This window comes from Xiphophorus maculatus, chromosome 18 (genome assembly GCF_002775205.1).
Source record: "Xiphophorus maculatus strain JP 163 A chromosome 18, X_maculatus-5.0-male, whole genome shotgun sequence".
In the NCBI taxonomy this organism is placed as follows: Eukaryota; Metazoa; Chordata; class Actinopteri; order Cyprinodontiformes; family Poeciliidae; genus Xiphophorus; species Xiphophorus maculatus.
In genome coordinates, this window is record NC_036460.1 from 28,115,216 (window position 1) to 28,142,171 (window position 26,956).

Consider the following 26,956-nt stretch of genomic DNA (forward strand, 5'->3'; position numbering starts at 1 on the left):
GAGGCAAGGTCTAACCCCCTCCGATGATTATAAATTATAATCATGTGCAAAACAGTTGCTAATTCTGGTCTTTCCACAGGAGCATCTGCATGTTTACAGTACAGCGGCTCAGAGAAATATTCACTCACCTTTGGCCTTTTCCTCCCTTTTCCAATTACAATCGCAATCGTTGACGTATTTTGTTGGGGATTTTATGGCCGACGCAAAGTAAAAATGATTTATGGCTGGTAAAGAAGGCTGGTTCTGTTCTGAGGACGACTGTGGAACCTCTGGAGATGATGGCGCGAAGAAGGATTCTTCATAAAAATCAAGAAAACTACAGACAAAACATTCTCTAGTCAGAGGTTTAATTTCAACCGCTGTAACACAGACCGCTACAGAAAAGCTTTCTTGTCCACAGCCATTATTAGCATCTACAACAACTGTTTGAAGAAAATTGTTTATTATGTATTACAACTAGAGGGTTGTGGTTCGATCTAAAATATTGATAATACCAATAAAAAGTCAGTATTTCTTGCACTTTGTTTTAGAAAAAGGAAGCAAAACAACTTGTTTTGCTTCAGTTTGTCATGTAAATATATGTCACCAAAGTATTTTGTTGGCACCTATAAACTCTGTCCAAATTCTGTCCTGAGTATTAACAAAATTATTCAAAGAAGTCAGAAGTTTAGTGGTACATCAAACTTGATTAACAAAAAAATATCGGTAGAAGTATTGGCGATACTTCCCCTGTATTAACTTGGTGTCAGATCGATACAAAAATATGAAGTACCGCACACCTCTAATTACAACAACATTCAATTTTCCTCTGGGATTAATAAAGTTTTGTTGAATTGAACCGAACTGTATAGCCAATTCTTTTGGAGTATGCCTCTACCAGCTTAGTTTATTTAAAAACAAGCTCTAGTGATTATTTTAGTAATTAATTATTCTGATGATTAATCGATTTATCAGGTGAGGAAAAAATTGGGCACGTTCCACACTTAAGCCTTTATTATTCAATAGTAAAAACACATAAAAAGATCAAAATAATTCAATTCCATTTTTAAATTACAAAATAAAAATGTTATTGAATAAGATGCAATAACAAAGCATTCTTTTAGTGTACGTTTCTGTTTTTTTTTTATCTTAAATCCAAACTGCATATGTTTTTTGCACAGTTTTGGCTTTATTAGTGCTCCAAGTATGTTGTTTTAATCATCAAATGTTTTTTTCAGTCTTTATACTCCAGTTAACGATTAAGCAAATGCTAAATTAGTTGACGATTATTTCAATAATCGATTCATTGCGATTAATCGTTTCAGCCCTAATATAAAGCAAAACGTTATATTAGTTTATCACCTGATGGAATGCGTTACATCACATTAGCTGCATATTCCGATTTGTCCTCTAGGTTTCTGACCCGTAGCAGTGAAGCACAATTAGCTTCTGTCATCAGAGAACCGGCATTACTTCCCGACGATTCCAGCTGACTGGCCTCCATTTGTCGAAGCTCATGAAGAAGCCTGTGTGGAACAATCAAATCCAGCCAAGATAAAAGACGGAGCTTACTAATTTTGCTGTCTAATATATAAATAATGCTGCAAGCCGGTCCCCACCGTCCAGAGCAACATCTGCATGTGTTCCTCCCCCGATCCGGATGGATGACTTTCATGTTTCCGTCCAGGGACTCAGGCGTTTTCTAAATGGGCCAATCATGTCTTGTTTTCTTTGATGTCAAAATTGACACTTTTCTCTATAATTACGGTTTGTTCAAGTCGTAATTATCTGTAGTGTACTTTATAATCTACTGGTTGCATTTTGCACAGCTAAAATGCACCATGGGAAGTGGAATTACATCAATTTACATGTCCCCACAAGGAAAGCCGTTATGACAAAAAAAAAAAACATATATATATATATATATATATAAATTTCCCTCTGCTGAAACATACTGTCATATTGTAGTAAACTTTGATAGAAAGCAAAAAAGAAAAACAGAAAACAAAAAACCTAACTCTGAAGCATTTATTTAGAGAATAAAGCAAAAGGAGAGTCTGAGCGGCCGTGGAAATAAACAGAAGATGCAATTTGGCTTTCAGACATTTCTAAGTGGAGGCCATATGGAATAATTCATTTCTGTATTCCACTGTGAAAATAGAAAGTGTGAGTAATCCTCGGGGAGATTTAAACCAAGTGCAAAGGGAGGGCAGTAATCTTCTAATCCTCTGTAATGTTGTAATGGTCTCTCCAAGCTTATCTACCCTAAACTAACTTTCCCCGAGGAATACTTCCACAGATACAAATGGACCGGAAAGAGCGATGAGACCATTGCTTCCCTGTGTAATTCACTCATTATCTGCAGCAGCTTCTTAAAAAAAAAAAAGGAAGAAGAAGAATCTAAAATCTCAGTAAAGAAAAACGTGATTTCACTCGAAATAATAATATTTTTTTTAAAAAACGTCGAAAAAATAAAAACATCCATTTTCAAAATGTACAAAATGCTTTAAAAAAATAAATATTTGTGTCTGAAATTGCAGATTTAATCCAACTCGAACACGTAACGCGTTTGTACGGTACAGTTTTTAAGGAAGCCGGAGCAGACGCAGCGCTGGGGACTCCCTACTGGTTTCTCCCGGCTACAGCCTCAGCTGATGCAGGAACTGAGTGGACGGGCCGCAGGAACTCGGAGGTGAACACGGCCTCGGCGTACTCCTCCACCACGTCCTGGAACTCCTTCGCCACGTCCGCCAGCGCCTCCGACAGCAGCTCCGCCGCCACGCTGCAGCAACGGAAACAAGCACGAACGTCAGACCAAGCAGTCGCATACATGTCAATAACCTTTTAGTAATAATAATCGTTTATTGCAGAAGTAATGGAGGACGTCTGTTACTTCTGGAATTGTTAGCAACCCTTTGAATGTCTCAGAGTTAAGGTAAAGATCTACATCTTAAAGGGAATGCACACAGATTGCTAAGTAATGCTAACTCCGCTAGCTGCTAATAGAAGATACGAAAGAGTTTTAATGTCATATAGGACTGCACCTAACAACTATTTTCAACATTAATTATTCTCACAATTAATCAATTAATATGATAAAAATAAATTTGGCACATTTTGCAGATTTTTAAATAAACCACGTAAGCCTTTTATGAACCAGAGTTTGCTCTTTTTGTACGCGTCAGAATTTGACTGCACATTCGCTCTTCCCCACACAAACTGGACTTTCTAGACCAGTGGTGCCCAAAGTGGGTCCTGGAGGGCCGGCATCCTGCACGTTTTAGTAACAACCTTTTCATCATGTCAATGTTCTTCTTAGGCCTTCTAACGAGTCGTCATTGGATCCAGGTGCGTTAAACCAGGGAGAGAACTAAAACATGCAGGATGCCGGCCCTCAAGGACCGACTTTGTACACCCCTGTTCTAGACACACAAACTAGATTCGGTTAAAGCGGCGCAAACAGGGCTGGTGTGAAAGCATCCTAATCCTTGGAGAACCCGAAGTCTCATTCATGGTTCCATGATCCAGTCACAGTTGAGTCCAACAAGCTCAACCTTATGCTGAGAATGCACACAGCTTTTGCTCTGGTTACTATTGACTACATGTTTTTTTATTTAATTTTTTGCTCCCGTCAAGAACAAAGTACACCAACTGGGCGCAATATATATATGATGCAACACAGAATCTATTGGGGGAATCCTCTGTAAATTTTACACTTATAAAATGCGCTTTCATTGGGTCTAGAAGACGACTCCCGCAGGCCAAAGTTAGAACATTATCTGGGTCAACACACATATAAACATCACAGCAGGGACGGGTGAGACTGCACTCGAGAAGTCCAAAACACCCCCACCAAATCTTTCAGATGTCACAGAATCCAAAAAGTAGAGTCAGAGTAATTGTGTGTTGGTGAAGATTTAAAGGCTAAAAACAAGAACTAATGATTCTCCGCCGTAGATGCAGACCAAGAGAAAAGACTGAACTGTTATGGATTGGACTCGCCATGATGAGGCATCACAGTTAATACGCTTTGAGCTGTGCTGAACAAGTCCCTGCGCTTTTACATATTTACCGCACCACTAATCGAGTTGGCCGATATTAATGTAATTTGGGCCTCAAAATGAGGAAGTTCGTCTAAACACTGAGTTATTATCCGCCTCGGGTTTAGCCAAGTGTTGGAAGCGGGGCTTAAAATAGCTCCGAGGATGTATGTTTTCTCTGTTCTGGCAGTGCTTAAGATTCTATGTAGCAATCAGTCTGTCAGCAGACAGATTAAATGAGATCCTCCAGGTGGTGTGGCTGCACACCAGCACACGGCTGCTCATTACCATCTCGTCACTCAGGAAGGATGCTGCTGCTGCTGCTGCTGCTCTGTGTCAGGGTTGAGGGAGGGGGTGTAAAACAAACGTGTGCCAGGTATCGCTCTTCAAAAAAAAAAAAAAAAAAGGATATCCTAACAAAATATTCTTTTTCTAGCTAGTTAGTTCACTGATGTTTGTGCCTCTGCTGTTTTCATTTTGGTTGTGTGGTTTCTCAAACTGAACCACTTTTTAATGTTTTGTATTTTTGGATATTGGAGTTTTATTATTCTTTTTTTCCCCTCATCATTTGGGCTAACAAAAGAAAACCTTGCCTGGCCTGTATGCCAGAAGACCTGGGAGTGCGTCTGGTGAGTAGCGGACTAAACACACTTATTTTTGTTGTTGTTTTTGTCTTTTATTGGGCACTTCCTTATATGACACCGGATTATTTACAGCCACGAGCCTGACCCTGCGCGTGTGTGGGTGTGTGGTTTGGGAACATGAAGTGTGCGGTTTTACCTTAAGTGTGTTTGCATGTTAAACTTTACTGTTTTTATTGGATTGCTGTTGTTGTCCACTCATTTATCTCACCGTCTCCCTTGACTTACAAGTTTAGATGAGTATGGGAGTAGTGCTGGCTACTCATATTTGCCCATTAATATGTTTTCTATGAATGGAGTGACATGATTTTTGTCGAACTTGCTGGCAACAGCAGAATGGGACACTGGCTTCAAACTAGAGGCTGAAACATGCCCCAATTAATCCTATGAAATGGCATCGAACTTGTGGATTTAGACGGTTTACAAAGATGAGAGGGTCTCTGCCAACCTGTCGGAAAAAAGTCAGCACTTTTGTTTACCTGTCCGCAGCAGCCCAGGGGTTGAAGCTGTCGATGGCCCCTCGAGACACAGCACCAAGGTAGGCGTTGTAGTCTTCCTTATAATGGCGGATGTTCTTCAGCGTGCTGCCTGGCACCGAGAGAACGGTCCTGCTTCTCTCTGCCCTGTCATTGGGTAAAACTTTGTTTGTGGGTGGGTGTTGGTCCTGGGTTTGGTCCTCCGTTGGGCTGCTCTCAAACAGGAAACTGTGACAGGGGGAGCAGAAGAAGAGGCCCATGAAGTTAGTTGTACCATAACTTATATTAGTGTATAAATTTTGTTTTTTGTAATCTAAACAAACACCCATTTACAGACTGAGGGTGCTTTCACATAAGCCCTGTTTGGTCCGCTTCAATCGAACTCTAGTTTGTTTGCCCAGAAAGTCAGGTTTGCTTAGGGAGGTGTGAAAGCTCAATTGAACTCTGGTGCAGTCCACCTAAAAGCACTAAATCTCGGTTCGGTTGACGTGAAATCTGATGCCATTTCAATGCAAATGTGATTGGAAGCAGGCCAGAGACCGCTCCAAAAGCAGGAAGCGAAGTGTAGTGCAAGGTATTCTGGGTAAATACAATCAAAACCAATGTGTGTGTCAAGCGAGAAATGGCTCCTGGTCTTCTACCAAAGACAAAAGACAAATCCTACAACCGGTAAAATCTGACACCACTCCATATTTGTTTGAATTTTGTGAAGAAGGAAGTCACGCTTAGTGTCTTCTTCAAATGTTTTTGTGCTGTTTTCTTAAGTGGCGAGGAGAAAAACAGATTTTTCAAAGGGTTTGGTTTATTTGACATATTGCAATGTGAAAGCCAACAGCTACAGCTGGAAATGTAACAAATGCTGCAACTTTGGTTCCCAATCGAACTGAGTCTACTGGACTAAGAGGTGTGGAAACACACTAAAATTCTTCCTTTGCCTCATGGAAAGTTGAGGATGATTATGATTATTTTTAGGAAAGGTATTGCATGCAGGCCAACTCTCTCGTCTGAACCTCGTTTTGGACGAGGATGGCCTCAGCTGCGCATCTCTGAGTCCTGGCCTTATAATCCTCTCAGTTCAGACGAATCAACCTGCCTCTCGAAACATCACTCGCTGAGCTATATTTAGTGTCGCAGCAGCTCTCAAGCAAACGACTTCTTTCTATTGTGCTCCCCGGACCTCGGCTGAACTTGCCTCAGTATTGACCGGAGGGGCCACGAGCAACACAACAGCCATAAATATGAAAGCGGTGGCACAGTCAACTTTGTTTCCTCTCTCAAGCTGGTTGATCTGCAGTCTTGACAGGCATCAGAGGACCGACGGTACAGCCCACCGCCGGCTCACGTATTATTTATAAAAGTCAAAGAGGCACCCGAGCTTTTTCTGACATGGTGGCAAATAAACAAGACCGACCAGCGTTTTTACATTTTGGTCTGACTGCAAAAGCAAAAAGGACATTGTGAGCTGAAGGTGAAAGTAAATAGAGGAATGATGACAGAAAGTTGCAGAAATATGATAAACTTTGCCTAGCTATTGCCTTGATACACAATTTTGTTCAATTTTCATCTCCCTTAGGTGCTCTGTCGGGGCTTTCTACCATTGAGCTTGATGTTTCCGGTAGAATTTCAACAGGGCCAATCAGCACACAGGAGAAGAAGTTGGGAATGATGACATAGATTTTCTGCGCTGTTTTGTTTGCAGTCCAGCCTGTAGTTTAGCAATGGCAGCGGTGGAGGTGAACGAAGCCTTTCAGTCCGCTTTGGCCACGCTTCCAAATATTGAATTAACATTAACCGTCTCGTTTGCATGGCTGAAAAACCTATCATGATATAAGCATCTCCATCCATCCATCCATCCATCCATTTTCTAACACCCTTGTCCCTAGTGGGGTCAGGAGGTGCTGGTGTCTATCTCCATCTAACGTTCCGGGCGAGAGGCAGGGTCACCCTGAACAGGTCTCCAGTCTGTCACAGGGCAACACAGAGACAGACGGGACACACAACCGTGCACACACACACTCACACCTAGGGAGAATTTAGAGAGACCAATTAACCTGACAGTCATGTTTTTGGACTGAGGGAGGAAGGAGAAAATCTGCTATAAAATACATCTTCCAAACAGGGAAACATTTGAAAGGATTCCAGTATTGCTGAGTGGGGCTCTCATCTCTCTTATTGATTTGTTTGACCTGCTGACGGAGCAGCAGCGAGTTGGTCCATATTATCCAGGTTCTGGATCTGGGCCGCTCACCACGGATACGTACAGTAAATCTTATCTTCCTCTTTGCTCGCGAGTGAAAAGATGAAATCGCATGCTGCACTGTCTCAGTGGTCGCTCAGAAGAATTCACACAAAAGCGACGAGAAAGGCGGCCAGAGCGAGAACACTGTAGATGTTTTGGAAAAGAAAAGTAGTCATGAGGGACTAAGTTGGCGCCGGCGCCGGTAAGAGCTTATGGCGGTGGAAAAACAGACGTGTAACGTAAACAGCTGCTGGGTCTCTGTTGTTGTTTCACATCAAAATCTAGAAGCAACAGCACTCTGACGAGAACAAAACTGTCGCTACACCTGTTAAAAAAAACAAACACTTTACATCAATTTTTCCATTTTCAACTCCAATTTATTTTTTAAAACACGTTCAGCATTCATATTTCTTCAACAACCATAAAGCATCAAAGGAGGAAAAAGCATTCCGAATAGCAGCCTGAGAGCGTCTGTTATCAGACAAGGGAATCGCAAACGCCTCCAGTGATAGGCAAAGCGACAAAAATCTGCGGCTTCGTCTCTCTGTCACATGAACATCGTCTCGGAACGAGCACGTGTTTCACAAAGCCCGAGGAAGGGGCTGAATGCTTCCTCTCTCTGGGCTGAAGAATGTGAGCTATAAAACAACAAACACGACGATCTCTTCACACACTGTTCTGCTCCAAATCCCAAACATTCAACTTCCTGCGACATACAGTCAACAATGGGAGAGGATTAATTTTCGCAACAAAATTGATGCAAAAATAAACGGCTTTTTTATTGTTGTTGTTGTTGCTGTTCGTTTTACCCCAGGAAGTCGGGAAGAGGGGGCAGAGCTCCTCTAATCAGCTGCTGTATATAAAACAGGAAGTGAGACTTTTTATCAACGCTGTCTCTCCATCCTGTCTTAAATGGGTTTTCTCTCTTGAAACTGTGTTCAGACTCAAACGTTTTAATTAAATGGGCTTTTTTTTTTTTTTGAAGATGTCTGGAAAATCAGTGGCATAAAACCTAAGAAAATGTTCGAGTACAGTCAAGGCTTTCAAAACCTAAAAAGAAAAATGTTGCATAAAAGGATTAAGGAGACTAACTGCTCTGTCAAAGTAAAACATTATGTACTAATCAGAATTTTCTCGACAGTTTCCGTTCAACGGACTTGCGAAGCCGACAGCAAATTTAGCCCAATCGGATTTTCCTTAAGAAAATATTGAAAGTAGCAATAGGAATAGCATTCAAAATATATTCCTTTAGCCTTTCTGCCATGGGCAGTTATTAATTATTCATTTTGAGAGCAGAAGTGCAGCCTCACTGCGTGTCTGAGAGTCAGAGGGGTTTCATTCTTTAGCAATTTATAGGAGCGATTTACACACTTCACACAGCAGCTACGCATCACTAAAACAGACGGCTCTGTGTGTATTACCAAAAACATGGAATTTACAACTTTAACTCCGAGAATTTTAAAAGGAAGAAACATCCATTTGACTATACTCTGTTCAGCTATTGTCTTATCTTCCTCACTCTCTCTTTCTCTCTGTTGTGGCACCTGGAATAAGTTGCTCCATTCAGCTCATAATAAATTACACACTATTTTGATAAATTGTGGAAATGTGAGCAGATAAGGGGAAAAGAGTTTCTGTTCCTCATCCTCATCCGGTTCCTACACAAGAGAAAAAGAAACATTGGGCCTTAAGCACCACTGACCAATCAAACTGAAGTTTACATCGTCTATTGAGGCTCATTATATTTAAACACGTTCAATAAAAGTTTAGCACCTAAAGTTAGATTCTTCAGGGCAGTATCCGACAAAGATAGCTTATTATGGTCGTAATTTCTCTCTACTTGACTCACGCCATTAAACACGAGCAAATGGATTTTTGTTTTTCTTACACAGACGCTTCTGTGCAAAGTCGAGCTGACCTCTGAGAAATAAGATGTCAACATTGCGTCATTTCATATTTTTAGACATTATCATGAACAATGACGCGTTTAACGATGTGACAAGTGATCTTGACATTTTGACAGTGAAATTAAACAAAACTAATTAGTAGTAACTTGAGTTAATCTTCAAGTGATGTTCTCTAAAAGTGACGGCCCACCTCCAGCTAGTGAATAGTAAACACAGCCTGATAAGAGCTCTTATTTCAGTTGGCATTTTACTGTTTGAATGGGGTGGCTATTCACTGTGAGCAATCCATTTCAAGAATTAAAATCAATCAGACGTTTTGTTCGTGTTAATGTGAACCATCACTGCACTGCAATCAGGCTTAAAGATGCAAAATATCAGGCAGTCAAGCTCACAAGCTGTGGGTTTGTTATTCTGTAAAAGGGAACATTTGCAAAAAAAAGCAAATGAATGAAAAATGTTTTCTATGATGGGATGTGTGAGACTGCAGAGATAAAACCAATTATTCACTAGTAAGTAAGAGATTTTGTTTTTTACCACTCCAAAAAAATATCTGACATTTAGTCATGTGTTTCTAGACTCCAAAGTGTGCTGGAGCTCCTGGTGACTGATGAAACGGACCAGCGTAACGGACATAATGCGACCTCAATGGAGTGGATGACCAGGCCCAAAAACTGGGAGCACTGATGGACTCAAACCTGAACTTCTACAGACACATAAAGACGATTACAAAGTCAGTCTTCTATCGCCTAAAGAGATGCTGCTCGCGTTCTGACTAAAACCAGAAAGACGGAGCACATCGCCCCAGTTCTAAAGTCCTAATGAAACCTGAATGATATTATAAACATCAAAGTGGGGAATAAGGATTGGGTGATAATCTGTTCATTAAAAAACAACAACAAAACACATACACACAAAACCACAATCATAGCTTGTAACTAAAACAACATCACCCAATACTCATATTAAGTTAATGATGTTTTAAAAGTACAGCTGACAAGCTACGAGTCTTTAAAGCAGCTGACTCCAGACTGACTACCAGAGCAGATAGCCTGACTAATTGCCAAGTTAACATTAATTTATCTATAAAGAGCGAAATTACAAAAACACTTTTCATACTGTGACTTCTTTGCGTAGACTTTTTACCAACTTGCATAAGAAGCCAAATTCGAGTGTCTTGCCTTTCATTGTTTAGCATTTTACATGTAAGATCATATTGGATTGTGCGTCCTTAAATCTGATCTGACTATTTGATTGTAATGTTTTGTATGAATTTGGTTGATTGTCCAGTTCTCCAGAGCTGGAACTGAGTTGGACTTATTTGTCCTGTACAGAACCTCATCATGACATTTGATGTAAATTGTCATTATATACAATAACACATTGCACAACAATATGTTAAACAACCAAAAAATGTGGCTGGAGTTATCAATGTTGCAATATTTTTCTAGGAATACGTGAAATTCTTGTACTTATCTATAAATAAAAGCAGTCAGGTAATGGTACACACGTAAAAAAAAAAAAAAGATAACATTTTCTTGTAAACAACATGCATCTGTTGTATTTTTTACTGAAGGTTATCACAGCATGACAGTCTCTCACCAACTCACATCCTAGTTGTTTTACAAATGTTTTTTTTTTAAATTGCAATTATTTTACATTTCCACCTTTTGGCAATTCATAATTCAGAAAATGTCTTACAGAGTGAAACGTTTAGGTTGGTGGTGGAGACATCTCTACTGTAATAACTTAAACACCAAAATTTAAAGTTCTGCTACAGCTTTGTGAAGATTATCATCAGAAATACGTTTCAATGTTGGTCCAGCATTTCCGTCGCACCGAGATCAAAGAAAACTGTTGATTCTGAGAGTAACTTCTGCACAAAGTCTCATTAACAAGCAAAACTTATCCTTTTGGAACCAGTCAAAAGAGACAAATTTGTTTGCCATCCCATGTCTGGACATCGTGCATGTTCAGAGAGGAGCTGGTTCTTTTAAAATGCTGCCTTAAATTGAACAGAGGATGCAGGAGGTGAGTATCTTTAATGCCACAGGGATTCCAAGGAGTTACAGAACAAATGAGCAGAAATCACCATGTTCTTGTGAAGAGGCTGCAAAGCCAGATACCGCTGAAAGCAAATTACGCACATCAAGTACTTGACTTTTTCAAGCAGCTGGGGCATGTTTGGCAAAAAAATAAACACATAAATAAAACCCGACAAAGCTATTACTTTATGACTCCTAGAAGAGTAGAAGATGAGTCACTTCCTCTGCGGAGGTAAGAGCAAAGTCTCCGTAGAGAAATCTGAATGGTTCTGCAAGGTATAATTTGCAAATGCTCGCGGCTCAAATTTGTCGGAATTAGCCGATTCAAGGGGTCTGTCTTTGTCGACAGTTTTTATCTCACCCTTTCTTTTTTCCCCGTTCCTCCGAGCTTTTTATTAATTAAAGCAGCCGAGCAGCCAGAGCTCTGGGCCGTGCCAGGGACAGGAATAGACTCTGCCCTGGGTACGGCACCCACCAAGTGAGCTTGGGAGAGGAGCGCGGCCTCCCTGTGGAAATGCGACTGAAAAACATTGGCACACGATGTGGAAAACAACCCCGCACACTGACTGTGCATCGATAGGAATACGTTAACCGATTCCCGTCCAATCAGAAGTGAATGAGTTCCTGTAAGAGAGATTGCTGCTGAATCCTACAGTCATATACAACCAGAACAATTTTACCACAGACGAGAAAACACTTTCCAAGTAACCGGATCCATTATGTATTTAGATTACTTAGAATCTATGTTCTCTCTTTTTTCTTTTTCACATTTTTTATGTTATTTTATTATTATTATTTATTTTTGCTCCATTATATCAAAGTTTACTGGCAACGGCAATAAAGTGATTCTGATGTCACTTTAATGCAAACAGCTCAACTGCATTGAGTTAGGGCTGAAACAATTAATCGTGATTGATCCGATTGATTGCAATTAATCTAGATTACTCAACTACTGAAATAATCGTTAACTAATTTGTTAATCGATTTATCGCTAACTTGGAGTATACAGATTGCCCAAAAAGAGACCAATTGCTAAAATAACAACAAAGTCTGATCAGTAATTAAGCCAGAACTGTACAAAAAATATATGTAATTTATATATATATATATAAATAAATATATAAAACCGTTCTTTGTCTTTAAATATTTCCTACACAGAATTCCTCAAGTGGCATTTTCTGGGGGAAAAAAATCACCTATTACACATCTTATGTTATCCATTTATTAATCGGTTAATCCAAAGAATTATCTTCAGTTTTTCTTGTATTTTATGCAATAATTTATTTCCCATTTAAAAATAAAAGAGTTAAATTACTTGTTAATTTGCATTTTATTCCCGTGTTTCCAATATTGCATAAAAACTCTTACATGACAAATCTGTAGAATGTGGCAATTTCTTTTTTAGATGATTAATCCCTTAATTGTCAGAATAATTTAGCTATTAATCGATAGCTAAAATAGTAGTTAGTTGCAGCCCTATTCTGAATCCAAGAGAAAAAATAATGAAAGCTGAGAAGCACAGCCCCAGCTGAAAACATATGCAGCAAAGTTAAATGGGTCAACCCTTCATACAGGCCTCCAGGTGATACTCTTAGAAAAAGACGAGAGATGAATAAAGTTACGGACGAAGAAAGAAAGCACAACCCACCCTGCCTCTATGGGTTTCTCCAGAATAATATCGGCTGCGGCAGTCTGTTTCAGCGCCGGCCTGGTGAGCCTAATGGGTTGAGGAGAGGCCGGCCTGGAGCCTGGAGCGTGAGGCTGGGATCCTGGGAGGAGCAGAGGGACGTGATGAGGAAAATGTAGAGTGTGACAGAGGGACAGACGGATGGAGAGGAAAGTCAAGCACACAGTCTGAGTGACAAATATTCCCGTTCCCATGTCAGCACCAGCTCTGTCTCCATCTACAGGAAGAACCTGGGTCGTGACTCTCTCAGCAACAAGGCTACAGTGCTTTGGAAGAAAATTGTTCAGCTCGTTTTTTTTACCTTTAGCGAGTCACAACCACAAACTTTAACCTGCTTCACTGGGATTTTACGTGTGTGCATGTCACTCTAAAGATTCTTTTTTTTTTTGTAGCAAAATTTTTGACACCATCTAACCTTCTCCTTCAATTTAAAAAATATTCACTTTTTTTGTTGGTCTGTCTCATGAAATCCTGCTAAACTAAATAGAAGATTGTGTTCTTAATGTGATGAAGAGGTATCTGTTATTCCCTGTACAGATAAATATAAATGGAGTACTTTTGTTGGGTCTCTTTTGTTCTTATTACCTGTTGTTTTGGAGCGGTCCCAGTAAAGAGGGTCTGAATAGGCGATGGACGCGAACCGTCTCCTCACTACTTCTTCTTCTCTCTGACCAAACACATAAAAAAAGAAGCTTTAAACGCTAAATTTTAAGGGTTTTACGTTCATGCCAGAAACTCTCTAAGTCAGGGGTGCCCAAAGTCGGCCCTCGAGGGCCGGCATCCTGCACGTTTTGTTCTCTCCCTGGTGGTACCTACAACCTTTTCAGCATGTCAATGTTCTTCTTAGGCCTTCTAATGAGCCATCATTTGATCCAGGTGCGTTAAACCAGGGAGAGAACTAAAACATGCAGGATGCCGGACCTCCAGGACCCACTTTGGGCTCTAAGTAACCAAAAATAATCAGTAATTGCAGTTTGAATGTCATTACAATTACACTTCATTTTTCTTAACCTTAAAGCTGCAATATGTAACTTTATAAAAAAAATATATCTTTTTTTAACATATTTAGTCAAATATTCACTAAGTCGGGACAGTATAACATAAGACAGCCAATCAAGATCCTCAGCCTCCTCCCTGTGGTCCCACTGCCATTCCCGATCACAAACAACCAATCAGAGACAGGAGAAGGGTCTTGGCGCTGTCAGTCATGCCTGATTATACGCTGCTCAAAGTACAAATGGCGAAAAAGCAACTTATGATTACGGGACAACTGTTTATCCGCCGTCATTGGTGGCTATGCTAACTAGCCTGAGAAGTCACGACTGGCTCAAATGTAGGGAACTAGCTGTAGCCTAGCATGGAGCAAGGGGGAAGGCGTGAGAAGTGTGTACACTGGGATGATTGACAGCGATAAGCCCCTGCTTCTGGCTCTGATTGCTTGTATCTGACCAAGTGGTGGAGTAGGACCACAAGGAGGATGAAGAGCTAAATTTTTTCACATATTATTTTGTCAGGACATAGTAATATTTTTAACAAATATGGAGAAAAAAACAAACATATTTTTATAAAAGTTACATAATGCAGCCTTAAGGGGAAATATCAATAATTAAGTACCAAATGCACCATAAATAAAGGTTAATACAAATTTCACTTGAAGTGTTTAAAAGATAACAGTCGAATCCTGGATCCGTTTTTTCCCCCCCACATTACCCAGAAAATCAAAGTCTAATATGCTGATAGCCGGCCTCTAGATGGCAAATCAGTAAGCAGCAACTGTCCCCAACTGTCACAACAGCTCACTATAAATAACAAGCCGATTACAGGTAACCTTTGAGGTTGCACCGTGACCTTTAAATGGTTCCCTCAGCTCCCCTCCCTCCCCGGCAACGCAACTCTCACCTGTATTTCCTCCATCCGAAGCAGCATGCTCTCCAGGGTAGAGGCCTGCAGCCCACGCCAGGTCATGTCCCCCATGCCCGTGTTTACGGCCCACGCATTGGGAGCGGTGTCCTTTAGCAGATCTTCTTCCTGATGCTCAACGAGTCGCACGTGATCGCCTGCTGCCTACAAACGACAATTCACGGCAAGGTGACAAAAAGCTGGCAAAATGTCATCATGAGTTCCTGTCGTTTTTGATGCGATACTGACTGGTAACTAAAAAAGAATATCCAAAAGGTCTGTCACGATAACAAATTTTGCTGGATGATAAATTGTCCTTGAAGTTATATCGCCATAAACAATAATACTGTGGTTCTGAGACCATTTTCATGGCATAGTAACGCAAGAACACATCCTCAAAGATCAATAAACTTTACATTCAAGTGAACATTTAACACTGGAACTGGAAAACATCTTAAATATTCAAATTAAATAAACAATGCAACAGAAATAGCAAATAAAATGAATTCTTAAGTCTCTGAAAACAAAATTGTTCTTAAAAGAAAAAGGAGGCTAGTTGAGACGAAAGCAGCAGACTAAAGATTTTTGTCATCAAGTTTTTTGTAGAAAGAAAGAAAAACGATAAAACATGCAAATAGGAATTGAGCTCGTTTTAATTTATAATGGGATTGATTGATTTATTGCGGCAGACCTAATATTCAGCTCTGTGTAACATACCAGCTCATCAGCATGCTCAGGGAGCCGTATCCTCCTAGATCTGTCAGGCTTGTTCTTTACCACACCTTCCTGCCAAAAAACCCGAAACAAACAGGATCACTATATACTCTGCAGGATAAGAAGGTGAATGTCTTTAGAAAATGTACATGCAACAGAATGATTGGAAATGTTTGACACCACAGAGGTAACGGATAAAATCCTCCCCACCTGTGTTTCACCAGAGAGCCGATGGCTGCCCTCTCTGGCGCCTTGCTCAGCTTCCTCAGTCCACTGATTCTGGAAAACGACTTCAGACCTGTGAACCAAAACATGCCTACGTCACAAGCTGCTCTGCAGTGGATGAATTACATTCCCTTTAATCAATAAGATAAGGCATATTCTCCAGAAAACGACAAAAAAATGGCATCAAGAAACTAGGTCGACCTTGGATTCTAAGTAGAAAATTTGTTAGTTTCTTTTCAGAAATACTTGTTCATTTTCCACAGTGGTCTTGTTGTAGGTTAGAATGCCCTAAAGGAATCAAACAACAGTGTTTTGAATGGCTACCGATGTACATATGAAGACGAGGAATAACGGTCAGTTGTAACTCAGATGGTGAAGGAACTTAAAAGGGATCTGGGAGCTCAAGTTCGAATTTTAGATTCATATCTTTGTGTGCAAAGACATATTTTACTTCAAAGGGTTAGCACTATCTGTTAAATGCTAATATAGGTTGCTGAAAACAGCTTAGAGGTTTCACCAACTCAAATTTAAGACTTTTTAAGAGCATTACGAAAAGAATTTAAGACTTAAATCTCCACAGAAACGTACAAACGTCTTCCAGCCAACTGGTGATAAATTTCCACTTAGCCGCGATAGACTCAAAAAGAAGCTAGCGAGGTAGCTAGCTATCGGTAGCCTCAAATGTCTCGAGTTGCTGAACGCAATAAATATGTTTGAGTGCGACACAAACGTTTGCCTAACAGAAAAGTCCCAAAAGAAAAAAAATGGAATAAGATTAAATAGTTCTGTTCTAAGATTAAATATTTCTGTCAATACAAAATTTAAGATCCCAGAATAACATATTAACGGCCAACTTACTTTTTAAAATGAATTTAAGACGTTTTAAGGCCTTAATTTTAGTTACATGAATTTAAGACATTTTAAATATGCATGAACACCTTTTGCGAAAATGCCTCCAGTCCTAATAAAAACATTTAGTCTTTCTTTACTACAGAAAGGCTGCTTATCACCAATTTAATTATCCAACACAGAGCAGTAACTAAGAGCTTGTAGAACAAAAATGAATCATTTACTATGTGAAGCACATTACATGTTTAGGACTAAATAAACAACGAAAAAAAGAGTTTTTAAAGAGAAATTGTATTTGCCTGAAAAAATGGTGATCGGACATTGGCGGCAAAATGAAACATTTGCACGCAGCAGGTTTTTAAAACACAAGACCAGCAGCTTTAACTGTTGAGTTGAGTTTAAGTGATATCAACGTTTCCTTCTATGAAATCACAAATTTAGCTGTGACGAAAAAGAAAATTCACTGCGATGACAATTAACACTGCTTGGACAAAGCGCTGACTGCAACTTGTCCTCGGCTCTTGTCAAACTCCCAAGTGACTAATTAGAAATTCTTTATTGGTCAACGAGGCTAAAAACTCTGCTTTCCCTCGTTTCCCTTGTACTTACCACATCGACAGCTTGCTTTAATTTCTAGTCTTTTGTCTGGGGGATAGTTTCGCCGCCGGCATAACTCTCGTTGTAGCCGCACATATGATTGCGATGATTAGCTGTTTGAGTTGCTCTGGCTGATTGCTGCGTGGATTCCTGCCACGGACTGGCACCGGCGCAGAGATTTAGCAGCAGGATTGTTCCCGAGTGACGTGAGATAATTATTTTTTCTTAATTAATACAATGGTGAATGTTTACAAGAGATAAAAAAACAAAAAAACATATTGTATTACTTTAATTATTGCGTTTACGTATTATATTTGCAATTAGCGTCAAGTGATTATCCTCTCAGACCTTAACCTGTTTTGTTATGCGTGTTGAATTCGAACGTTCTGGTTTGAAACGCTGCAGATGATTACAGCTGAATAATTCACACAGAGATACAAAAGCATTAACTTTCTCATATTTCAGTCAATATATATATGTATATTCACATATAGTGAACATATTTAACATCACAGCCACGTAATGTCAAATATGTTGAGTTTAATCTGGATTTTATGCGATACAACACAAAGGAGTATGTAATTGTGAAAATTACACAACTTTATTTTGTTTTACAAATAAAATTCTACACAGTGTGTGAATTCCAAAGTAAAATTTCTTTTAAAGTCATATTTTAATATACGCAGCATTTTTATGACGACTGAAGGTAACATAGTTACTTGCTACTATATTCCTGGAAAATACACAATACTGCCCCTTTAAAACTGTGACTCACACTTTTCATCCACTCTGACTGAATTTGAACTTCACTGCAGAATCGTAGGGACGGCGGTTTCAGTCTGGATGTCCAAAGACGGTGGAGACACACCCAAAAATATTTTTGATGTAACTGCAACAGCAGGTGATTCTACAGTACAAAGTATTAATGCTGAATTTTATCTGTGAAACTTATTTTGAAAACCATCTTTCATTTTTCTTCTACTTCACAATTATGATGCCTTTTGTGTTCGTCTGTTAAACGAAATCCCAATAACACACCATGGTGGCTGTAACACAACGTCATGAATAATTTGTGCGTATCAGTGGCATACCTTAATCTCTGAATGAGTGGCGCCTCTTCCTCACTGAGCTGCGTAGTCATCTTCTCTTGATAAGACGTCCTGTAAAAAAGTAGCCGGCAATTTTTACATGACGCCAAACAGAAGTTTGATTAAGCCTTCCACATGAATAACTTATAATCCCCATCCTTGAGACCAGCCTGCTAGCTACTGATTAATAGGAATCCACCACTGTAGTAATTAACAGTTGATTAAAAGAGCGCATATGTGCAATACTCTATCAATGCGACGCTTATAAGCACCAGAAACGCACCAATCACTAATCACTCAAAAAGAGGAATGGCCTCAATTGTATCTAGATTAATTTATAGGCAAAAAAAAAAAACTTTGAATCACAATCGGGAGTGTTGCCTGTGGCTTTGCAGCAAGTGGGGTCTGGCATGAAGGTTAGAAATGACTCGGTGAATACCGAGTGAGGGGCTCATTAAAATTCATTTCCACTCCATTTCATCCACTTGGCATTTTTCTCTTCTTGCAGGGTCAGATCTTTTACTGAATGAAGTCGAGATGAGCAGAAATCTTTTTTTATTTTTTATCACAAAACAACTAATCTGGGAAATGGCACTGATTCACTCTGAAGCAAATTGCAAAGTGGAAGATGTTAAAAAATAAATAAATGAGGTGGTTCTCGCCTCGTTGCTTCTTTCGGAGCGGCTCGCTGCGTGGCGCCACTCACTCTTCGCTCGGCTTCTGACTGACGTCCCGCCTGCTGCTCACCCGGAGGGCTCGGCGGAGGCTTCACCGGGGAGAAGAGGCAGCGGGGCTCAGGCCTCCACCTCTGAGGCGCTCTGTTGGGACATCAGCACGGGATTAAAAGGCACACGAGCAGAGACGGATGTAAACAAGAGAAATAATCCCGCCAGACAATCAGATGAAGCAAGCAATCCTGGAAAGGTTTTGATTTATTTTCACTTGATTTCATAGTGTGATGTTGGGCTGAAACGATTAATGGAGTTAATCGTGATTAATCGATCACTGAAATAATCGTGTAATTTGGTAACCGATTAATTGTTCATTTCAGTATACAGACTCAAAAAAAGAAAAACAAACTCCGAACAGTGATTAAACCAAAACTGTACAAAAAAAATCTATACTTAAAATAAACACTTCTTTGTCTGTTTCTACTAGTTTTAGTTTTACCTTGTTCAAATTCTGGGGGGAAATCCTATTAAGCATCTTTTGCTATCCAATTATTATTAAACAGTTAATCCAAAAATATTACCATAAATTTTCTTGCAATTTAGCCAAGAATGTTTTTTTCTTTTCTCATTTAAAAAAAAGGAAATTGTTTGTTTTTGTCACCTTTTATTTATGCATTTTAATTTTTTTTTTTTTAAGTCTTGCCTACTTATGGAGAGATAGAAAAGTATTCTATAGGAAAATAGGCCTTTTGTCATTTTTACAACTACAAATGATTACTTTTTTGTTGCTTTTTTCTGATACCTGTTACCTTAAAATCAAACATGTTACCAATTTAGCACAGTTGCAGTTCTTTTCTTTTTTTTTAAAAAAAAAAATCGTTTTCATGAAGATTTACTGCTGTTGAGGAGGAGAGCGGGGCGACGTCGGCATCCAGGGAACAGACTTCTCCCGCTGAGGAAGCTGACTGACTCGGAGCTGCGAGGAAACTGTCGGCTGCCGGAAACCTGCGTCTCTAATCTGGTCGGGATGAGACGCATTTTCAATAAATCAATCAATATTGACCGTGACATATTTTTTACAAATGCAGATGTTTTGAATGTAAATAACTGGCCCATTAAATACGTCAAGCACCTTCATTACGTCAGCTTTTCTCCCCGGGTGCCGCCTGCTCTGGTGGTTCGTGTTTGGCTGAGGAAGTCTCTGCAGCTCCCTCTGCTGGCCGACGTTGTGCACACCGGCCACCAGGGGCTGGTGGGAGGCCGGTTTCAGCTTTTGTAACACAGCTTTTCGCCCTGCGGGGCACAAATGCAAGACAGAAACTTTGAATTTTTTCACATCCGAACAAAAACAACAGAAGCAGAAATCAGCAGAGTTTGTATATTTCCCCCCCCTCCACATTAAAATTCAAGAACTTTTCAAGCATTTTTAAGGTAAGTTTTCAAACGTTTCCAGCGTCACACGCTGGAGATAAAAACAATTCAGTTCACTATTAAATCATGTAATTTATTACAGCCATTAATAATGTCCCGTGATGGTATTTTACATTCTACAGCAGGGAAAAGGCACATTAAAATATAGGAAAATTTTATGTTTTGCCATGTCTCTCTCTCACACACACAATAACAATAAAAGTGGCAATAAGAATTATTTATTGCATCATTTTTAGGTAAGTGTTTGACTATGAATGTGTGTCACAGCGAAAAGAGCCCCACAAACACAAACACGGATCTTTAAAAACATTCCCGTTTGTTATATGCTTCTTTAAGACATCAGTCACAGAAAGAAGTGTGTGATTTGTCTCGCTGAACTGCACATGGTAACTGTACTTGAAAATGAATTGATGTTTCCACTGAACAAACAGTGGAGGAGATAATAAAAGTATCAATCCTGGCAATAAAGTCAGCGTTAGGGGGTTTTACATGTCAATAATTGGAATTTATTGTGATAACAACAAATCAAGATTCTTATCGTAATAAGAAATGTATCATGATAAATGATAAATAGGATAAATGCTCACCCCTACGCCCTCTGCACCCGACTGGTTCGAGAACAAAACACTGATTTAACAAAAATAAAAAATACAAATCTGCAAATTTTAATAATATTAATTTTATTAACGTTAAAAATATACCAAAAAAAATCTCAAACAAAATGTTCTCGCTACGTTTTCTGGCATTTAGAAAATAAACAAAATTGGGGTCATTTGTTCCTGACCTAAAATGTGAAAAGTATCGTTTGATTTAACTTCACATAGCAAGAAAAAAAAATAAAACATTTTTTTTTTTTTTAAATAAAAAACATTTTTTATTGGATGCATGAAAATATGTGGTTTCAACGGTAATTAACGCTCTCCAAATAAAGGTTTTTAATCAAACATTAGATTACTCTCTATTGCACATCTGTGCAGTTTGAATATCAAGCACTTTCCAAACATTGAAAACACCTAAACGGAACTAAAGGATTTCAAGCACTTGTATAAACTCTGAATTAAAGAACGGGCTAAGATCTAAATGGAAAATTGTTTGAAACCGTAACAAACAAGAGTTTGCTCTCAACATTTCAGCGACTGCATTACGGCAAAATGTATTAATGGATTCAACACAATCCTCCCCGACTGCAGGAGTTGCAGATAAAGCTCATTGTGGGCGTTCATGTCATCTCTTGCAGAGGATAGTTTTCAGCTCAATAAAAGCCAGCGGGAGTTAACTGCTCATAAAGCTGAGCAGCAGGGGGGAGCAAAGGCCACCGCTTTGCACTTCAGTTGCTGTTTTCTATCTCTAAATCGAGGCTCCACGTCAATTTTCAGCCTGGGTGCAGCAATTTAACCGCAGAGGGGGGCCAAACACTATCACACACCAAAAAAACAAACCAAAAAAAAGCTGTATGGTGACTTCCACAAACTGAGGGGGGACAACAGGTGCTTCATATCAGAGTGACTCTAAGAGCAAAAAAGTAAATAAAAAAAGCTCAGAAACGAAGGTAAGAAACCCAAAATACATGTAGCAGATGTAGAAAATAACACAGTTTGATTTGAATCTGTAGTGACTCGCTGAGCATAAATATAAATCCTGAAATGCACTGAGGTGAAAGAAAAAAAAACACCAGAAAAAAAAAAACATGTTTACCACCACGAACAAATCCTCTGGGATTTGCAGGTCTGTAAAGGCCCGGAGCAGCTAGCATGCTGAGACTGTGTGGCCCGGTGGCGGGGGACGCGCTGAGATGAGGAGACCTCCTGCGTGGAGGACGGGTCTGGGCCTGCAGCTTCTCCAGCGTCTCATGTTTGCTGAGGGCTGAGTCTAAAATCTGTAGGGAGTCGGGCAGAGAGGCTTAGGTGCCGGATTAAAGAACCGAAAAACAAAATAACCAACCCTCGTACTATATCATCACCTTCCTAAAAAAACGGCTTATATCATTTTTTTTGCAAATGTTTTTTTTTCTTTTTTTGCCTAAATTATTTTTTGCAAAGAGAGAGGTTGGTTTTTATTTTTCTGGCCAAAATTACTTTTGGCCAAAAAAAAGACTTAAGCCATTGTTTTAGGAAGATGAGGATACCCAAATAACTCTCAACTTGTATATATTTTAGCAATAAACTTCTATATGTAATCTCAACTTCTAAAACTAACTATTATAAAATGAATATTTAAATTAAACTGATACTGTATAAAGTTTGGATCCATTTTTGTGACTATATAAAACATTTTAATCTAGTTAATTGCAGTTATTAACTGTAATTAATCGTAATTCATTTTAATTGTTGAGTAAATAGACATGTGAGCTCAACAACAGAGATATTTGTTGCTCTTAATAATGTTATTTACGTGATTCTGCCATCAGATTGGTGCAAAGTGCTATTATACCAATTCAGCTTTTGAGTGTTTCAGGAACATACTGATTGGAGCCAATCAGTTCATTGCTAATAAATCAATAGGCAGAAGTTGACACCACCCCTCCTCATTTGCATAATGAGGCTGAAATGACCATAAAGTGAAGAGAGGAGACAGGAAAACGTAAAAACGATGCATGGAAATAAAGGAAGTTAATCAAATCTAATTCATTATTGATCCCAACAGGGAAATTAAATAATATGTGGAAAACAAGAATAAACTCTATTCTATAAGTAAAAGAAAAAACAAAAATATATCTATTTTTAAAAGCAGTCAAATTGAAATTATGTGCAAATATAAATGGTTGAAGCGAGGCTGGAAAAAAACATGAACAATGAATGTCAGTTCAATTCTAAAACATGATTTAAAATTCTCAATTTTTTAAAGCAATTTGTACATTTTAAGTGTATTGACTCATTCACTGGGCCCTTCGTATATTTATTTTTTAATTATATCAGAGTTGGTCCTCCATGTCAGCATACACTGAAGTTGTGATGTAATAAACAAAGCTTTTCATCAGGAACTATATTCACTTTAAATCTCCGCTGTCATAACAGTTCATTTTATTATCTGTTCTTCATGAACCTACAATTATTATTCCCCCCATCCCCCTTATTTTCAAAGCAATTTCAACACTAATTGAGATTTATGGAGTCCATAATGAGGAGCTGTAACATAAAACATTCGTTCCTCACCTCCAGTTTCTGCAGGATATCCAGGGCCGCCTCAGGTACAGCCGACCCCTGGTCCACTTCCAGCTTAGCCGAGCACAGAGACAGCTGCCGGATCAGCTGGCCCAGCGCTTTGTAATGAGGGGGCACCTTGCCGTGAGGTTGATCCGAGAGCTGGTGGATGACGACCTGCAGGGCCCTGAGCGCGCCCCGGTGGGCGGCCGCCAGCCTGCCGACCGCCACGGACTGAAACGGGAAGAGGAAAGTTCGCCGAGTTTATTGCCGAGACCGACTGGAGCAGCAGAGTGTAGGCTGCTGCTTTAGCAGACTGAAACGTGGAAGTGTGCTTTTGTTTGTGAGGGACAAACGAGTAAAAATAAAAACACAAATTCCTTCAAGGTTCATCACGTTCAGTTATTTAAAATGATGTAGTTCTAAACCTCATGCAGATAACTACAAAGTGAATATTGTTTGTGTAGTATTGTCGTGAATATTGTTGCTCATTATGGACTTGTCGGGGAAAAAACTAATCTCAATTAGTGTTGAGGTTTCTTTGAAAATATCAGAATTGTAGATTCATGAGTATTAGGGCCAGGCTGAGACGTTTTTCTTTTATTGTGAGAGTGAAATGATAATATTATGACAGCAAAAGTCATAAATTAGAAATAAAAACACCAGATTAAAGTCATAAAATTACAGGAAAAAGTTAGTCTCCTTTATTGTGATGTGACTCTTTCTTGTAATATGACTTTATTCTCACACTATTTCAAATTTATTGTCTTACAACATTTTTCAGATTTTGCTACGGCTTTATTCCTGCATTATAACTTTATTCTCAGATTATTTTGACTTGCTATGACTTTTTCTAACACTCCGTCATTTAAAAAAAAAAAAAAACAAACACCTACCTTTTTTGTCTCCCACATTTTCTCTCCTTTGAGTTTTTCAATATCATATTGTATCTCTTTAACCTGAAAGAACAGTATTTACAGCTGAAGGCACATAAAACACACTTTATCACATCACCTGTTATCTAAAACATAAATACCTGTCGCTGCAGAACATAAATGATGCGTGCTGAGCGCAAGGCCTGTTTCTGTCTGCGTACCTCCAGCTTGATTTGCTCCTCCGGTTCCAAAGACTCCTCCAGTATTTCACCTGCCAGAAAGGCCTGATCATGATCAACATGCAGTAAAAAAATAAAATAAAATCACTGAATGTGGAGGTGACTTTGCTAATTGGGTCTATTTTTTAAAATGCACTGATCTGGTTATTCTTTAATGGAGTAGTCAGTATGAATTAATCGTCCGAAAAAAATCAACAGGTTAATCGATAACTGTTGTTAGTTCAGAATCAGCTTAATGACAGCCGTCGCTGTCTGCAAAAAAATTACCTCGATTCGCTAGCTCCTCCACTTTCCTAATGTACGTTTCCAGCTCATTCTGCAGTTTGCGGATCTCGTTGCTTAAATGTCCCGGTTTGCCTCCTTCCACCTGCCTTAAACCGGGGTCTCTTGTTGGAGGAGACCGGCCCACACCGGGCATTAAAGAAGAAGGATTTTTTTGGGATACTCGCTGTTTAGCACCGATCGGAGCCTTCCTTTCCTTTGACTTGGCCATGTTAGACTCTTGCTTACCTGGAGCCGCTACTAGCTCCTACAGAGACAAGAAAATAGTTATTTCAGTCTTTGTTTGAATAAACTATTCAGGAACTTCTTAGTTAAGACGAGTTTACCTGAAGCAGCTCCGCATCGCTTGTTTCAAAGACAGAGGCCTCCTGCAAATGTTTCGGTGAGGTCTTTGCAAGTGACCCGAGGTGCCTTCGCCTTAGGTCTCGCCTGGCCAGTCTGACAGCGGCCTGCAGCCTCTCCTCGGAGAGCACGGTGAAGCTGCGGGAGCTGCGGAGGCTGTCCGGACTCTCGCGCATCTCCGGACGCGGAAGCAGTCTCTCTATCACAATGGGAGCCGGAGGGCCTGCACGAGTGGCACGGTTGACCACACTCACGGGAATGGCTTCATTAAACAACAGCTGTCAAAGAAATGAGAATCCCAGAAATCCATTTTACATCAGACTAGTGTCTGACAAATGTTTTCGGTGTCTGTAAAACAAGCGAAATTGCTTTGTTATTTCACAAGAGACCAAGTGAAGGTAAGCTACAAGTTTACCTTGTAGCTTACAAGTTTACCTTGTAAGCTACAAGGTACAAGTTTACCTTGTAGCTTACAAGGTAAGCTACCTTACCTTCACTTGTAAACTTAAACTTCTTTTCTGTTTAGCTTAGCTGTTTGACATGCTTCCTGGATTTAGGCTATATATAGGTGCCTTGAATAGAACTATATGCAATTCTACATTATTAAGCATCTCTAAAAGGTCTTGGTGGCATAATTAATTTATTAGCTTCAGTGGAATACGAAAGCGGAGCTAAATAACTTGAAAACTTAAACATTTGTTTACCTTAGTTTGGGACGTCCTAGTTGTTGAATTGTTGCTGTTTACGTTTCGGGCTGAGCCTACATAAACCCAGTTTCTTTCCTGGTTTTGACGTCCTGGTAACAGTGCTGGCATTGCATCGACAGTCGTCACAAAAACAATGTTAACGAATGTAAATAATAATTTAAACCTAATGCTAACACCTATTAGCGCGAGCAAGCTAACGCAACCTTTCAATGTACCTCCGTTTACTTCAGGTTAAACCCAAAACTGACGATTCCACCATTTCGTCGTCGTTTATAGCCAACTGTTTAAGTCTGCAATGAAAGAATATACAGACGGACAGAATACCAAACTAAAACATACACCGTGAATAAGGTTTTAAAATCCCGTGAAGTCTGGACAACAGTTTGAAACGGCGCCATGACAACAACAAGCGGAAGTAGCTCTTTTTAAAAAAAATAAAAAAATAAAAATAACGATATCGTAAGCAAAAAATAAATTTGTATTTTTGTTACTTAAGCATTTTGTTACTTAAGTAAAAAGTATAATACATATATTAACAATTATATTTAAAAAAATTAAATAAAACAAAGACTACGCGACGGGCGAAATATTATGGCAGGCCGTTTTAACATAAAATCGACTTCGTCTCCCTGTCCGTAATTACATTCTAGATATCTAAAAATGCAATTTCACTATCCCCAATGGTAACTTAAGATATCTGCTATTACATTTTGACTAGTATGAATAATAATTCAAGATATTCTAAAGAACATTTTGATTAGTCTTTTTTTTTCTTTTTACAATATATCTCAAAGGCATCTAGAATAAAAAAAATCAAAATATCTATTTCAATTTGAGATATTTTTTAGAATTTTATAAGGAATTTTGACTTGTCAAAAATATTTAA

At 39.2% G+C, this 26,956-nt stretch overlaps 1 protein-coding gene across 3 annotated transcripts; it reads right to left on the minus strand.

Moving 5' to 3' along the window:
* Positions 1–1,993: 1,993 nt before the first annotated feature.
* kiaa0753 (KIAA0753 ortholog) lies at positions 1,994–26,507 on the minus strand. Of its 3 annotated transcripts, none has more exons than XM_023351967.1 (18): positions 26,068–26,507; positions 25,348–25,641; positions 25,007–25,268; positions 24,722–24,771; positions 24,522–24,584; positions 23,638–23,859; positions 22,181–22,361; positions 20,187–20,347; positions 19,951–20,072; positions 19,046–19,201; positions 18,387–18,455; positions 15,835–15,922; positions 15,628–15,696; positions 14,911–15,075; positions 13,597–13,678; positions 12,973–13,093; positions 5,140–5,364; positions 1,994–2,761 (listed from the first exon to the last, which is right to left on the minus strand). In XM_023351967.1, the coding sequence occupies exons 1-18, from the start codon at positions 26,176–26,178 to the stop codon at positions 2,602–2,604; spliced, it is 2,601 nt and encodes an 866-aa protein (XP_023207735.1). In that variant the 5' UTR covers positions 26,179–26,507; the 3' UTR covers positions 1,994–2,601. The 3 variants fall into 3 exon arrangements, with proteins under 3 accessions (XP_023207735.1, XP_023207734.1, XP_023207736.1); XM_023351966.1 differs by having other exon boundaries at positions 24,662–24,771; positions 26,068–26,503; XM_023351968.1 differs by lacking the exons at positions 25,348–25,641; positions 26,068–26,507 and having other exon boundaries at positions 24,662–24,784; positions 25,007–25,098.
* Positions 26,508–26,956: the final 449 nt, after the last annotated feature.